At 43.0% G+C, this 14,439-nt stretch overlaps 1 protein-coding gene across 1 annotated transcript in view; it reads left to right on the top strand.

Moving 5' to 3' along the window:
* Positions 1–14,439, top strand: part of piezo1 (piezo type mechanosensitive ion channel component 1 (Er blood group)) — a 128,801-nt gene that overhangs the window by 59,024 nt on the left and 55,338 nt on the right. The window contains exons 7-14 of the mRNA XM_085800915.1: positions 1,916–2,087; positions 2,912–3,016; positions 4,605–4,677; positions 5,058–5,161; positions 11,173–11,252; positions 11,345–11,525; positions 12,069–12,174; positions 12,988–13,169. Of these exons, the coding sequence (XP_085657041.1) occupies positions 1,916–2,087; positions 2,912–3,016; positions 4,605–4,677; positions 5,058–5,161; positions 11,173–11,252; positions 11,345–11,525; positions 12,069–12,174; positions 12,988–13,169 (1,003 nt within the window). The remainder of the gene's footprint in view (positions 1–1,915; positions 2,088–2,911; positions 3,017–4,604; positions 4,678–5,057; positions 5,162–11,172; positions 11,253–11,344; positions 11,526–12,068; positions 12,175–12,987; positions 13,170–14,439) is intronic.

Genomic DNA, 14,439 nt, shown 5'->3' with positions numbered 1-14,439 from the left:
TTAAGGATGAGGTGGCAGGCTTTGGCACATTCGCTGATGCTATTCTTACCAGATAAAATTACACACAATTTATTTGTATCATTAAGATCATTAAAATGGACAATATACTTCGAAAGTGTATGAAATAGTTCAGTGCAAATGTCAGCATAGATGTCACAGTGTAAAAGAATATGGGCTTCTGATTCAATAGAACCATTATTGCATAGAGTAGAGTAGCGTCTGGGGTGTTTGTGTATCTACCAGTTTTTATGCTAAAGGAGCAACCCCACATTTAGCAATCTACTTCAGATATTAAGATCTCTATCTACCTGAAACAGGAAGCAGACATACCCCAGTGTTAAAAAAGACCAGCTGAATACAAGCAACGCATATCTCTAAAAATCAATCTTATCCCCCATGATGCTCTCTGTCCTCACAGTATACTGGATGACATTCCTCAGGCACTGGAGGTGCAGCTCATGTTCCCTCTCAGGGAAACCTACAATATCTATTAATAGTGTGTTTGCAATGTGGAAACGGACTGAAAAGTAGAAGGAGCCTGAGAGACGGTGTGATTTTAAAGGCACAGAGAGGAATCAGAAGGTGGATGTGTGAGTTAGAGCAGAGGAATGTGAGGTGAGCGTGATGTGATTCCTGGACTGGAATGTGAGGAATGATTGGCTGACTTGAACTCCTCCAGGTTTCCCTCGCCCTGTGTCTGGTGCTTGTCACCACTCTCGTTACCAGACATAACAGGGTCACAGCACTTCTCACACTGTTGGATATACAGTATACTCTCAGACTAATCTAGATTTCTAAAATGCAACACATTTTTCCGGTGTATGGTCTTGGATCGTTCCACGGATAGAAACTCTTCCTCTGGCAGGTGGAATAACAGAGGCCGAAATAGCAAACTGTGAAGTTAGCATAATAGTGAACAGCTGATACTAAATGACCTCACCAAACTCTGTCAGTTTAACAGCAGAGAGATGAACGAGTGCTGCGGCATTCCACTGTGACATACGATCTCTGTTTCTCCCTCATCTATCTTCACCAGAGCTCTTGCCAGGTGTCTGTGTCATGACTTCACCAGCTGCTCATCAATCAGCCAATAAGTGCCTACGTAGGTGTGTGCGCGCGTTCTGCCTGTTACGCACGAGCAGAGTGTTTCAAAAAATGTGCTTCAGGTGGATGAGTCAGGTGGAGCAGGTGGTGTGTGTTGCGTCGCATTGCTATGCATCATAGCCGTCTCTTGGACGGTCCTCCATTCAAAACCTCATTCTGACATCTTTTATAACCTATTCAATGACTGTATAGTCTAATATTTGACACTAATAAGCCCAGTGCTTCACTTTTGTTAAATGTTTATCCACCAATCTTGATAAATCATGCACAAAATGACTCTGCAAAGCCCTTACATCAACAAAATGAGCTCAGGTTTACTCTAAAAACGATGAATCTCTGTTATTATTGTTAGAAATCGGACTTTTCTCAGTTTTTCCTACAACCTGGCCATGCATGTGGACTGTATTAATAATCCTGTGTTCTCTCTCTCTCTCTGTGTTGCTGTGTTATAATGTTATAATTAGAGAGGGTTATTGATTTTCGAAACATGTAAAGTGAGAAGTAACGTAAAATCCAAATGTTTGGGAGTCAAAATATGGAGTAAGCTCAGTGAGAAGATGAAGTTATGTAGTTCTCTGTGCGTTTTACTGTGAGAAAGCCTTCAAATGTAAAATAAATATAATTATAAATTACAATAATAATTTTGTCCTGCTGATATTCTTATGGAGGGTATAGGACAGACAAAATATAGGCCTTTTTCCATCAGTGTATGACATTTTTTTGTGTGAAATGTATGGATGTAATTATGTATGATAATATGTGCTGTGTTGTGTGATCGAGATAAACAATTTCATTCATTCATTGTGTGTAGACTCTTTGGCCTGAAGGACATCATCTTACCAGGAAACTGCTCCACCACCTTCGATCTCAACCTCAACGTCAGTCACGATTGGCCGGTTTACGTCAACCCGGGAATACTGTTTCTGCTCTACATCACCATAGTAACTGTTCTCAAGACGGGATACCATGGAACGTCTAACCAGGTACCTGCTGCTTCTTTGTTGTTAGTGCTGAGTTAATGTGTGCCATCAGCGTTGGGGAAGCTGCCAATTACTTCACACCAGCAAAGCTAAGCCTGGGTGTTAATTTGGTGAATTAAAGCTACTTTAAACACTATGCACATATGAATGTAATTGTGCTATTAGTTTAATTACATGTGGTTTAAACTGGGTGTCAACAACATGCAACAAGCTACAGTCTTCTGGATGTTTGTTGAGTCTGTTGGTTCTGCTTTTCCTGAAAGTAGCTTTGCAGGTCATGGTTATGATAATAAATGTTTTTATTGTAATATTGCAAATGTTATATGCACTTTATCAGGTGAGAAAAGGAGAACTCTTTTTTTTTATTCCCCTAGGAAACTCTTCTGTTGTGCTGTGAATATTGGAGCACCAATGTGTTAGAAGATGCTATCTGAATTTGTTTGTGTTTTGTCTGTTTGCTGTGTTTTCTCAAGCTTCAGTGCATTGAGTTCTCAGGGCCAAACTGTTACTGGCACGCTGTACAGTGATACAGATCAGTGCAGGAACTGCATGTGTTGAGGTTCTATTAAGTAACATGACATTTCTTGTCAGTGAATGTCAACAGAGCCTGCAGCTCTGACAGGCTGATTTCTTACAAATGTAGTTACAGTAGAACGAGGAGGCACAACGAGATTTAAGTGGAACAGGGGCCAGTAGAAAAAACATCCACCATGACACTGAAACCAATTCCAACTTTTGTAATAATGATCATCACTTCTTTTTCTGTTTCAAAAAGCTGTGAATTTGGACATACATCTCCTCTCAGATGTTGTATTTGTGATGAGCAGGTGGAGGAGCAGGAGCAGCAGGACAAAAAGGACGAGACAAAGGAGGAGATGATGGAGTTAAGGTCGTGGAATCAACAGAAAGATGACTATGAAGATGACACAGAGGTAAATACTCTTTCAACTATGTCAGTCACTCTTTTGGCTCAGTTTGGACATGTGGTCATGAGAGACGCTGGGAATATTGGTGCAGTTATTTTAAAGTTGGCTGGCACACTTGAGAAACAGTGGAGGTTTGGTTATGGACATCAGACACAGTATAACAGGCTAAACTCAGCTGACCCAGGACCAGACTGAGGAACAGTCATGTTGTCGTGGAGCTCAGTCTAAACATCTGGGTACATGGTATTTACATGACTAGTACTGACACTGCAGAGCACTGACATCTATCCATCCATCCATCCATCCATCCATCCATCCATCCATCCATCCATCCATCCATCCATCCATCCATCCATCCATCCATCCATCCATCCATCCATGCATCCATCCATCCATCCATCCATCCATCCATCCATCCATCCTTCCATGCATCCATCCATCCATCCATCCATGCATCATCCATCCATCCATCCATCCATCCATCCATCCATCCATCCATGCATGCATCCATCCATCCATCCATCCATCCATCCATCCATCCATCCATCCATCCATCCATCCATCCATCCATCCATCCATCCATCCATCCATCCATCCATCCATGCATGCATCCATCCATCCATCCATCCATCCATCCATCCATCCATGCATGCATCCATCCATCCATCCATCCATCCATCCATCCATCCATCCATCCATCCATCCATCCATCCATCCATCCATCCATGCATGCATCCATCCATCCATCCATCCATCCATCCATCCATCCATCCATCCATCCATCCATCCATCCATCCACTCTAGATCTGAACTTTCCACTCTGGACTTTCACACACTTACATTGATGAAGAGTCCTAGGACAGTGGGAGGAACCAGGGAACCTGGGGAGCAACCAAAGGAAAAACATGATAACTCCACTCAGAAAGGCCTCTCTCTCTTGTTCACTCACTCACCTGTTGAATAAGTAGAGTGTGTTTATGTGTGTGTGTGTGGGAAACCTACAGGTAGCATACAGCAGACACACAGTTCTTGTGCATACTATGAAATACAATCCTGCTCACGCTGCTGATAAAATCAGACACCTGTTGAAATGTCATGGCTGGCCGGTGTACATTTACCTCATTCTGTTATTGCTGTACATTTACTCCAAGTATTCACTTTGCCTTTGTTGACACAGTGGACAAGTGGCAGCTAGATGATATCACTGTAGGATCAGACATGGTTCTGAGACGTCTATTCTGAGCATTCTCAACACTCAGCGTCTGCACATTTGTCACTTTAACACCAGAAACTGGCCCGACGTTGGCTCCTCTGAATGAACCTCCCTGGTGTTTTTTCACCTCTCCTCCCACATGTGCGCTCTGTGCTCTGTGCTCCGTGCTGGGTACCGAAATACTACCCAGACAGCCAGCACAAGTTTCAAGGTCACTAAAATACTAAACTGTCAGACTGCTGCCTATGTTGTTCAATGTATGGCCTGAAAATAGAGCCTCAAGTCCCAGTCAGTAATGAAGCTGTGTTCATATTGCCTCTGCACATGTGAAGTTGAATGTCTATATCTTAAAGTTTGTGTGTGTGTGTGTGTGTGTTTCAGCTCATGCTCCTGTCTGTAGGAATGGGAAGCAGCGGAGGAGAAACCGTGGCTGAAGAGAGTCAGACAGATCTGGGTATCACATTCTCCTTTTGCAAATCATCCATGTGACTCAAACAGTGTGTGTATGTAAATATGTAGAGGAAAGAATTCAGTGAAAGATTCTCCAGCACAGAGGGTCAGAATAACAAAGGATTATCTTTATCTGAAAGAAAGAAAAAGAAACAAGTCAGCAAACACAGATAAAAGAGGAGAAAGTACAGTACCATGAAGGTGGAGTCTGATGAAAAAGGAATTAAAGCTAAATAAAAGTAAAGATGAGCCTGCTCAGACTCACTTGTTTTAATGCTTTTAACTTCATAATTAGATATTTATCAGTATTTGCCTGTGTTTTCTGAAGTTTCAGAGCGACTCTGTCATGTTGTGTTCACTGAGGTGATTTTTCATTTTTGGCAGGAGAGAGTGGCGCCCCCAGTGGCCAGCAGAGTGAGAGCCCCTTCTATCTGCTGGGAAAGGTGGTGATGCAGCAGAGCTACGTCTGTGCTCTCATCGCCATGATGGTAACTAACAGGATCGTGATTTTATATTAAAGGAGAATTCCGGTCATTTTTGACCCCTAAATCGTTGTCCTGATGGTCACCCAGTGTTGGGGGGAGCAAAAAACGCAACGGCGCTAGGGATAGTGACAACGCTAACTATAACATCGTGGAAAAGCAAAAGATGATGCAGGACAACCAAAGTTCTTTAGGCTTTCTTTTACTAGGCTTCAGGCCATCAGACATAGACACACACAGGGGGCGGGGTACAAGACAAAAGCTCTTCCTCATATAGACTTCCTGGATGCAGGGTAAAGCACACCTGGAGCCTAGAGCTCCCTCTAGGTCAAGACTAAGCAAAGTCAGGATACTACATTCCTCCCTCCTCAGGTCTGCAGCCAACTCTTACTGGAAGACAAAATAAACAACATGAAACAGCAGATAACAAACACATGTATATTTAAGCAATATAATATATTGCTTAAATAATATTGCGATTATACAACAATTACCAACAAAATAAAGCGTATAATTAAATAAATATTCATGTTGATGGACGTTTTGCTCTCAAAATTTAAAGTTTTTTGCGAGTGTGCTTCCCGTTTCCATGGAAATAAATGGGGTCTGACTAATAACTGAAACACAATCAGTCACGTCAGTAGACTCCTATGTGTAATGGAACCTAGTTCACCTCTACAGCAAATAGTCCGAACCTTAGTAACGACCTAGCAACAGAAATGATTTTCTAGTCCCAGATGAGTGAACTCTGAGCTGACGTTCATGTTGTAACGCGGTCTCGGACTTTCCCGAACTAAATCAACACAGCACAAACTCACCCAAGTTATAACAAAGATGCCGTTATTTTCCTTTCACAGATGTAGCTTCTACAACCGCAAACTCTGCATGTAAATGAAGTTATACTGTAGCGCCGTGTCGCCGACACAGCTGATAGAGAAAGCCAAACGATTAGCCTACAGCAGATTATTTAAAAGCCCAAAAGGCGCAAGAGAGAGAAACATACAGGTAATCACCTCCGTTTTATCCAATGAAATATTCAGCTCCAGGCCATATTTTAAAAAAAACATATTCACCGCGATCACAACTCGTGTCTCTCCGACTTTGTAACGTTACACACATGGGAGGGAGACAATCCTCTCGGCTGTAACGGGGAAGTTTACAATATATTAACAAAAAATAAAATAAAATAATTGCTCTATAAATGTGACTTTGGCAGCTGTCAGGAACAACCTACAGGAGGTCAGTGTAGTTTGTGATTTATTTTCACGAGTAATAAATGACGTTTTTCAAAATAAAAGGGGGAAAAGTCCATGTTGCCATGGAGATGTGTAAACAACATGACATGGCGAAGTAATATTTTCAGTGATGAGTCAGCCGTGCTGTAATGCTGATTTGAGCACGTTCTAAATGTCTTATTGACTAATCAGATTGCTTGGTCGGAACTACTTGTTGTATATCTTGACTTAAACTTCTTAAGGGACAGTAGTGTCAATGCAACTTTAAATTGATTTAAATAATTAGAACCAAACACTTTCAATTAATTTCAACTGAAGTGTACTTCCAAATTAACGTAATTTAACCATTACTGGAAACAAAACTTATTTTACTTGCTTAATTTAAAGCAGAAGTAAGTGATATATTTGTGTTAATATAAGTCTTAAATAGTTATATCTTCCGACAGCAATCACTTCTATAGAGTGTTTGGACTGAAACACGGGTCTGTCAGTCCCTCTGCTCTGCTCTGAGCCGAAGAGAAAACATTTATCGTATCCTACAGTTTTTATCCAATGAGGAGAGAGAACGGCATGCAGGGCTGTGTGTGCAGCCAAGGGACGCCGTGAATGTGGCGACGTAGGGACGAGGACTGTTATGGTGCGTTCAAGGAAACTCGTATTTTTCCGACCGTGAAGTGGTACCAGTTCGATCTGGTACGAGTTCACCGGTCAGAAGTTACGAGTGGCCGTTATAGTGACTTTCACCGGTAAAACAGGTCGGAAAAACACGAGTGGGTTGCCTGAAACGCTACAAAGTCGTAAGTTGTGACTTGAAGCTGTAATTTACGATTTCAAAAGCCTGCCTGGAACGCAGCATTAGCGAAAACGACCGGACCACTTACTTCTGCTTTAATTTAAAGTCAATACATTGTCTCTTTCAACTTAGAATAACCTTTTAACAGAATTCAATCAATCAGTTGTCTTCTCCTTTTTTTTTTTTTTTTTTTTCTTTAGTAAGTTAGGGCCTATAATAATCAGGTGGGCGCCTCTCCCTGGTTGAGCGCCTCAAGGGTGTTGTGGGGTGGTCCTGCAATGCAGGTGGAGATCCACTCTCCAGTTGTGGCGGGCAGCCAACCTCAGGGTCTCCTGCAGTTGTGGGAGCATCAGCGATTCTGACCTCAGGGGACGTCCCTTGCTCTTGAAGCACAGGCGATGATGTACTTACAACCTGAGGACAGGGCTCCAAATCAGGAACTCCACGTAACTCCCGCCTCCTGATCTGATCAACATGCCGCCTCAAGGCCGGTCCATTTCCAATGAGAACGGTGTAGGACAGGGGACCTGTGCAGCTCTCAATTGTTCCTGGGATCCATTTAGGACCATATCCATAGTTTCTTGCAAAAACTGGATTCCCAGGTGCAAAACTTCTGAGCTTGTTGTGGACGTCATGATTAAGTTTTTGTGTCCACTGTTTCCTCTCCACTTTGGCCTTCACGTCCGGAAGCAACAGGTCAAAAGCAGACCTTGGCCTCCTTGACATCAGCATCTCCGCCGGGGATAAGCCAGTGGTAGTGTGCGGAGTGATTCTGTAACTAAACAGGAATCTGGACACTTTTGTTTCCACACTCTCCTTTCCTCCTTGCATTCTCTTCATCCCCTCTTTAAAGGTCTGAACAGCCCGTTCAGCCAGTCCATTGGATGAAGGATGAAAGGGGGCTGAGGTCACATGATTTATTCCATTCTTAGACATGAAATCAGCAAACTCAGCACTTGTAAAACAGGTAGCATTATCACTCACCAACATCTGTGGCAATCCGTGGACACTGAAGCTCTGTCGAAGCTTTTCAACGGTCCCATGGGTGGTTGCTGTATGAACCGGATAAACATCCATCCACTTAGAATGGGAATCAACCAACACCAAAAACATCTTGCCCAAAAACGGACCTGCATAATCCACATGAAGTCGAGTCCACGGCTTCTCTGGCCACTCCCAGGGATGTAAGGGTGCTGTAGAGGGAGACTTACTGTTCTGTTGACATGCCATACACTGGTGAACTTTCATCTCTACATCCCGATCCATCTGTGGCCACCACACATATGATCTGGCCAGTCCCTTCATGCGAGACATCCCTGGGTGAGACTGATGCAACAACTGTAACAGTCTTTTTCTTCCTTGCTGGGGAATGATGACACGGGCCCCCCATAGAACGCATCCATCTCTCACACTGAGCTCTAAGCGTCTGGTGAAATAAGGCATATATTGAGGCTCCACTGTAGAAGGCCAACCTTTCAACATATACTTATGCACATGGGACAATGTCACATCTTTAACAGTCCAACGTCTTACTTGTTCTGTGGTCACGGGCGCATCATCCATGCCATCCAACATCAGCACCTGATCCTCCTCTTCCTCAGCAGGGAGTGTTTCCAGCAAAGGAAGCCGACTGAGGGCATCTGCATTCAGGTGCTGCTTTCCAGGCCTGTAAACCATATGGTACTCGTACGCTCTGAGCCAGACAGACCACCGCTGGACACGAGGCGAGACCATCTGAGGGACAGGTTTAGCTTCATTAAACAGAGAGATCAGGGGCTTGTGATCAGTTACCAATGTAAAATTGCGTCCATACAGATATTTGTGGAACCTTTTAATTCCAAAGATCACAGCTAACCCTTCCTTATCCAGCTGTGAGTATTTTTTCTCAGCTGGTGACAAGGTTCGAGATACAAAACCAATGGGTTTTTCTGTGCCGTCCTCCATCCTGTGGGACAACACTGCCCCCACACCATATGCTGAGGCGTCGCAGGCCAATAGCAGAGGCTTTTCTCCTGAATAATGCACTAATACATCAGCTGACCTCAACAAGTCTTTCGACCTGCTGAAGGCTTCCTCTTGACGGTCCCCCCATCTCCAATCGACATCTTTCCTTAGCAAAGAATGCAAAGGGGCCAGCAATGTGGAAAGATTGGGAAGGAAACGGTTATAATAATTCAACAAGCCCAAATAAGCCTTCAACTCAGTTACTGTAGTTGGGGTGGGAGCATCCACAACAGCTTTTACCTTGGTCTCCACAGTGTGAACTCCTGTAGCATCCACTTTATATCCAAGATATTGAACTTCATCAGCCAGCAAGGTGCATTTACTTCTCTTTAGTCTGAGACCCGCATTGTCCAACCTGGTCAACACCTCATCCAGGGTCCTGAGGTGCCCTGCTTTGGTTTCTCCAGTAACCAGGATATCATCCAAATACACAGCAACTTGAGGGATCCCCTGGAGAACCCCCTCCATGGTTCGCTGGAATATTGCTGGAGCAGAGGAGACACCAAACGGCAGCCTGGTATATGTAAACATCCCACGATGAGTATTGACAGTTAGATATTTCTGAGACTGTTCATCCATCTGAATTTGCTGATATGCATGACTCATGTCAAGCTTTGTGAACTGTTGCCCCCCAGCCAACACAGCCATTAAATCCTCCACCTTGGGTAAAGGGTACTGTTCAAGTGTGGAGACCCGATTTACAGTCAATTTATAATCTCCACACAATCTGCAAGTTCCATCAGGTTTGAGCAATGGAACCACAGGAGCTGCCCAATCAGAATATTTTACAGGAGTGATGATTTTCTCCTTTAACAACCGGTCGATCTCAATATCAACTTTGGGCTTCATAGCATAGGGAACTGATCTAGGTCTGTAGAAGCGGGGTACAGAATTAACAGGTACATGGATAGCAGCTTTAAACCCCTTTAAAGTCCCCAGCTCCTCTTTAAACACTCGCTCATGCTTGAGCAACACTTGCTCCAAATTCAATGACTGTGGGGGGTTGGTGATGTGCTTTATCACGGCCCAGTCCAATTTAATTTGCTTCAGCCACCATCGGCCTAATAAATTTGGGCCAGTGCCTTGAACTACTATGATGGGCAATGTCTTTTCTTGCTGTTGGTAGTTCACTTTCACATAAGTTTTTCCCAGCACCTCTATCTTTTGTCTGGTATATGTTCTCAAATTAAGATGGGTTTTCTTCAGAGGAGGTGCATTTTTCACTTTTTCTTTGAATGTTCTTTTGTTTAATATGGTGAACCCACACCCAGTATCAACTTCAAATGTCACTGGTTCCCCATTCAAAGCCATGCATACCTTATAGGGGGGTTCCCTATGGGGGCAATTCTTTCAACCACAACAAAGACTCAAAAAACAATCAAATATCTATGGTACATGACTGGAATCCTTAGAGACACCACTGAACTCATATAGTGTACAGTATAAACAGTATAAACTTTGTGTTTTTGCATGTAGTCACTCACCTCAGATAGCTGAACTCTAAAAACATCCTGGAAAGACATTACTATCCAATCACAGAGCGCCTACTCTCCCCGCCACAGAAACAAACACTTTTTCCTTGTTGTCATGATTTCTTTACAAAAATAAACGGTCGAGCAGTGCAGTGGTAACGTCCAAAATATCTCCGACCGTTTATTTTTTTGCATGCAAAAACACAAAGTTTATACTGTTTAGGCTATACTGTACACTATGAGTTCAGTGGTGTGTCATAAGGATTCCAGTCATGTACCATAGATATTTGACAACGATTTAGGGGTCAAAAATGGCCAGAATTCTCCTTTAATATATTATATTAAAGGAGAATTTTAGGGGTCAAAAATGGCCGGAATTCTCCTTTAATATATTATATGAGAATTCCAGCCATTTTTGACCAATGATATCGATTATATTATAATAACATTGATTATATTATAATAACATAAAAAGTTGTTCCCATCCTTATGTACTGCTCCCATGTTGTCCAGGTGTGGAGCATCACATACCACAGCTGGCTGACCTTTGTCCTCCTGCTGTGGGCTTGTCTCATCTGGATCCTGCGGGCCAGGTACGGTGAACACCTGCTGTGTAGATCTCCTAGGTGACACACCGATATGTTGTGTCGTTGTGTATTCATCAGCTCCATGTCTCTTGTTGCAGACGGCACGCAGCCACCCTGTGCTCTCCGTTCATCCTGCTGTACGGCCTGGCTCTGTGCTGCCTGCAGTACGTCTGGGCCATGGAGCTGCAGCCCGAGCTGCCCACCACGGTGGGAACCATGAGCCTCCGACAGCTGGGCCTGGACAGGGCTCAGTACCCCTGTCTGAGACTGGGAGCTATGGTACGTTAAGAGCATAGATGGCAGGTATTCATATTAAACCCATGGCCTCATTCTGTTTGACACTGATTATTAAATATAATCCGTCATCGCTGACTATTGGCTTTGGAAAGTGGCTGTTGAAGCTGGATTGTGTCCATAAAGTTGAGTGATCCAAACCAGATCTACAAGTAGAAGGGCCCATCTCTCCACACTGCTCTGTGAGGCATCTATCTTGTTGACAGAATATAAATACATGAAGTGTCCAACGCATTTCCTTTTCTCCTGCACAAACCATGAATATTCCATTATCTCACATTAAATTATATTATTATAAAAAGTATATTTGTTGTGCTGCCTTTGTTGGTTTATACTTAATATGTATTCATTGATGTATTTGTAATTGATATTAATGAGTTTTTAAGTTGAGCAGCAGGCAGTGGTTCATTTATATGCTCTGGTTATTTTGCCAGTTAGAAACGGTTTCCTCAGCTCTCTCTTGCTCTGTGGGGTTTTCCACCTTGTTGTTTTTTTATTACCAACCTCTTTCTCTCTCTCTCTCTCCAGATTCTGTTCACTTTAACTTTCTGGCTGTTGGTACGTCAATCAGTGAAGGAGAACTTCAGCAGGAAGAGGAAAATGGCCGTACCACTGCAGGAAGTCACTACAGGAGGTCGGACATCTTTTTTCACATGGACACACACACACGCATGCACGCGCAAAAACATGTACACACAGAGGATGAGGCAGGGAACAGTACCAGAAGGAGTTGAGCTCAGAGAGTCTCTGAGTCTCTGTCACCTTTAATTGTCACCTTTAATTGTCAGTGCAAGCTATTTTTAGAATGGTGGAGCAGAGCCGCGAGCTGCTCAGAGCTACGCTACGGAGGCTAATGGGATTTCTTGGTTCCCTTCATCAAACTCATCGAATACACAATCCAACAACTCCACAACGCTCTGGTGGACAAGTTGTGAGCTGCACATTCACCACGCTATGAGATAATAACAGAACGTTACAAGCCAGAGTTGTTTTCGAGGTAAATGCAGAGACTGTTGCCAAAAAACTACCCCCAACCAGAATGCGCATCAGCTGTTTTGCATGAATTTGCCTTGAAAACAACTCAGTCTTGTAACGTTCCGTTATTATCTCATAGCGTGGTGAATGTGCAGCTCACAACTTTTGGAGTTGTTGGATTGTGTATTTGATGAGTTTGATGAGGGAAACCAAGAAATCCCATGAGCCTCCGTAGCGTAGCTCTGAGCGAACTTACTCCTATAACTATAGGGATTATGGCAATTGGCCAATTTGCCAAAATGTTGAACTATCCCTTTAAGTCACACACTTGTCTCTGCACCAGCCATTCCATGACAGAGAAAAGTGACAACTCTCCCTTTAAACGTTTGCATTTGCAATCCACAGAACACACTGTTTCCCTGACAGCTGTTCTCTCTGAGCGTTAACCTGTCTAACGGTTTCTCCTGTCCAGCAGAGGGAGCTGCCAACGAGTCGGTGCTGAAGGTTCTCGGAGGCATGGTGATGAGCTGCTACGCCAAATACTGGATCTATGTGTGCGGAGGGATGTTCATCATGGTCTCCTTTGCTGGGAAGCTTGTCGGATACAAGATCATCTACATGCTGCTGTTCCTGCTCTGCCTCTGTCTCTACCAGGTGGGACCAGGTTCAGTGAGCAGTCATCAGAGACACCACAGCTCCCCCCTCACTTTACTGTATGTTTCAGTCAGCAAGGTGTTACAGAGCTCAGTGAAAGTCTCCTTAGACACACAAGAAGCTCAACGGATTAATTTTTTTTTCAAATTATTTATTCGCACAATGGTATAAACAAGCAAGAAAAAATAACTAAAATACAGCAAGCACATTGTGCAGGTGAGATACATACATACAGTATTGAATTGTGTATGCCATCGCAGACCCAGAATTGAATTAAAAGTTAGGACAGATGTGTTGAACAGAAACCAAAAAACAAAGCATAACGGTCATGGTTACAGGCATCAATTATAAAGTACAGAGTACGTGTTCAAATTTCTTTATTAAGATTAACCCCTTGAGGTGTATCACCTCGTTTTCGAGGGGGTCCCAAGTAAAAATAAGAAAGAAGGATAAGGAAAAGAGAATAGAAACACCTAACAAATACAATATACATACAACATTCACACACAAACACTGGAAAGAGTAATCCAGACATTACAAACATTACAGCCTAAGCATACAAGAAATAGTGAGCTATTACAAGCAGTTAACTTGAATGCATATCATATTATGGGGTATAGTGGCTGTACATATACAAGGACTCAGAAATGGGCAGTAGGAGGGTCCATCTCATGGGGAGATGGTGAAATAAAATGGGGCCTCAACAACCTATGAACAATCAAGTGTTTCAGGTCATACATGAACATTCAACCTTAAAGTGAGATGACAATACACACTTGAACAAACTACTGTAAGAGTAGGGAGGGATCTGATGTTGGCAGGTAAATTATTCCAATCAGCAGGAGCTTTGAACTTGAAGGCTCTTTTGCCGATGGCCTTTTTAACTCGAGGAACGGTGAAAAAGAGCTGAGAGGTATGTATGTATGTATGTCTAACTTGGTGGGTTGATGTAAAACGAAAGAGATACTGTTTCAAATATGGGGGATAATTTAGGTTAAAACTTTTATATATGAATTCAAGCCAGTGCATGTGTCTTCTCAAATCAGGGGAAGGGAGATTGAGGTTTTGATACAGTGCACAGTCGTGTGTATGGAAAGTACATCCAAGAACAAATCTACAAATTCTGTTGTAAGCAGTGTTTAGCTGGGCTAGGACAGATTTAGGAGCATTGAGATAGACAACATCACAGTAGTCAAGTAAAGGAAATAGCAGTTGAGTAGCAAGTTTCTTCCTAACTTTTAACGTAAAACAGTGCCGAGAGCGGTTAAGA

Source organism: Trachurus japonicus, chromosome 15, assembly GCF_045865225.1.
Source record: "Trachurus japonicus isolate A0001 chromosome 15, Traja_1.0".
Taxonomy (NCBI): domain Eukaryota; kingdom Metazoa; phylum Chordata; class Actinopteri; order Carangiformes; family Carangidae; genus Trachurus; species Trachurus japonicus.
This window is presented reverse-complemented; position numbering and strand designations above follow the sequence as displayed.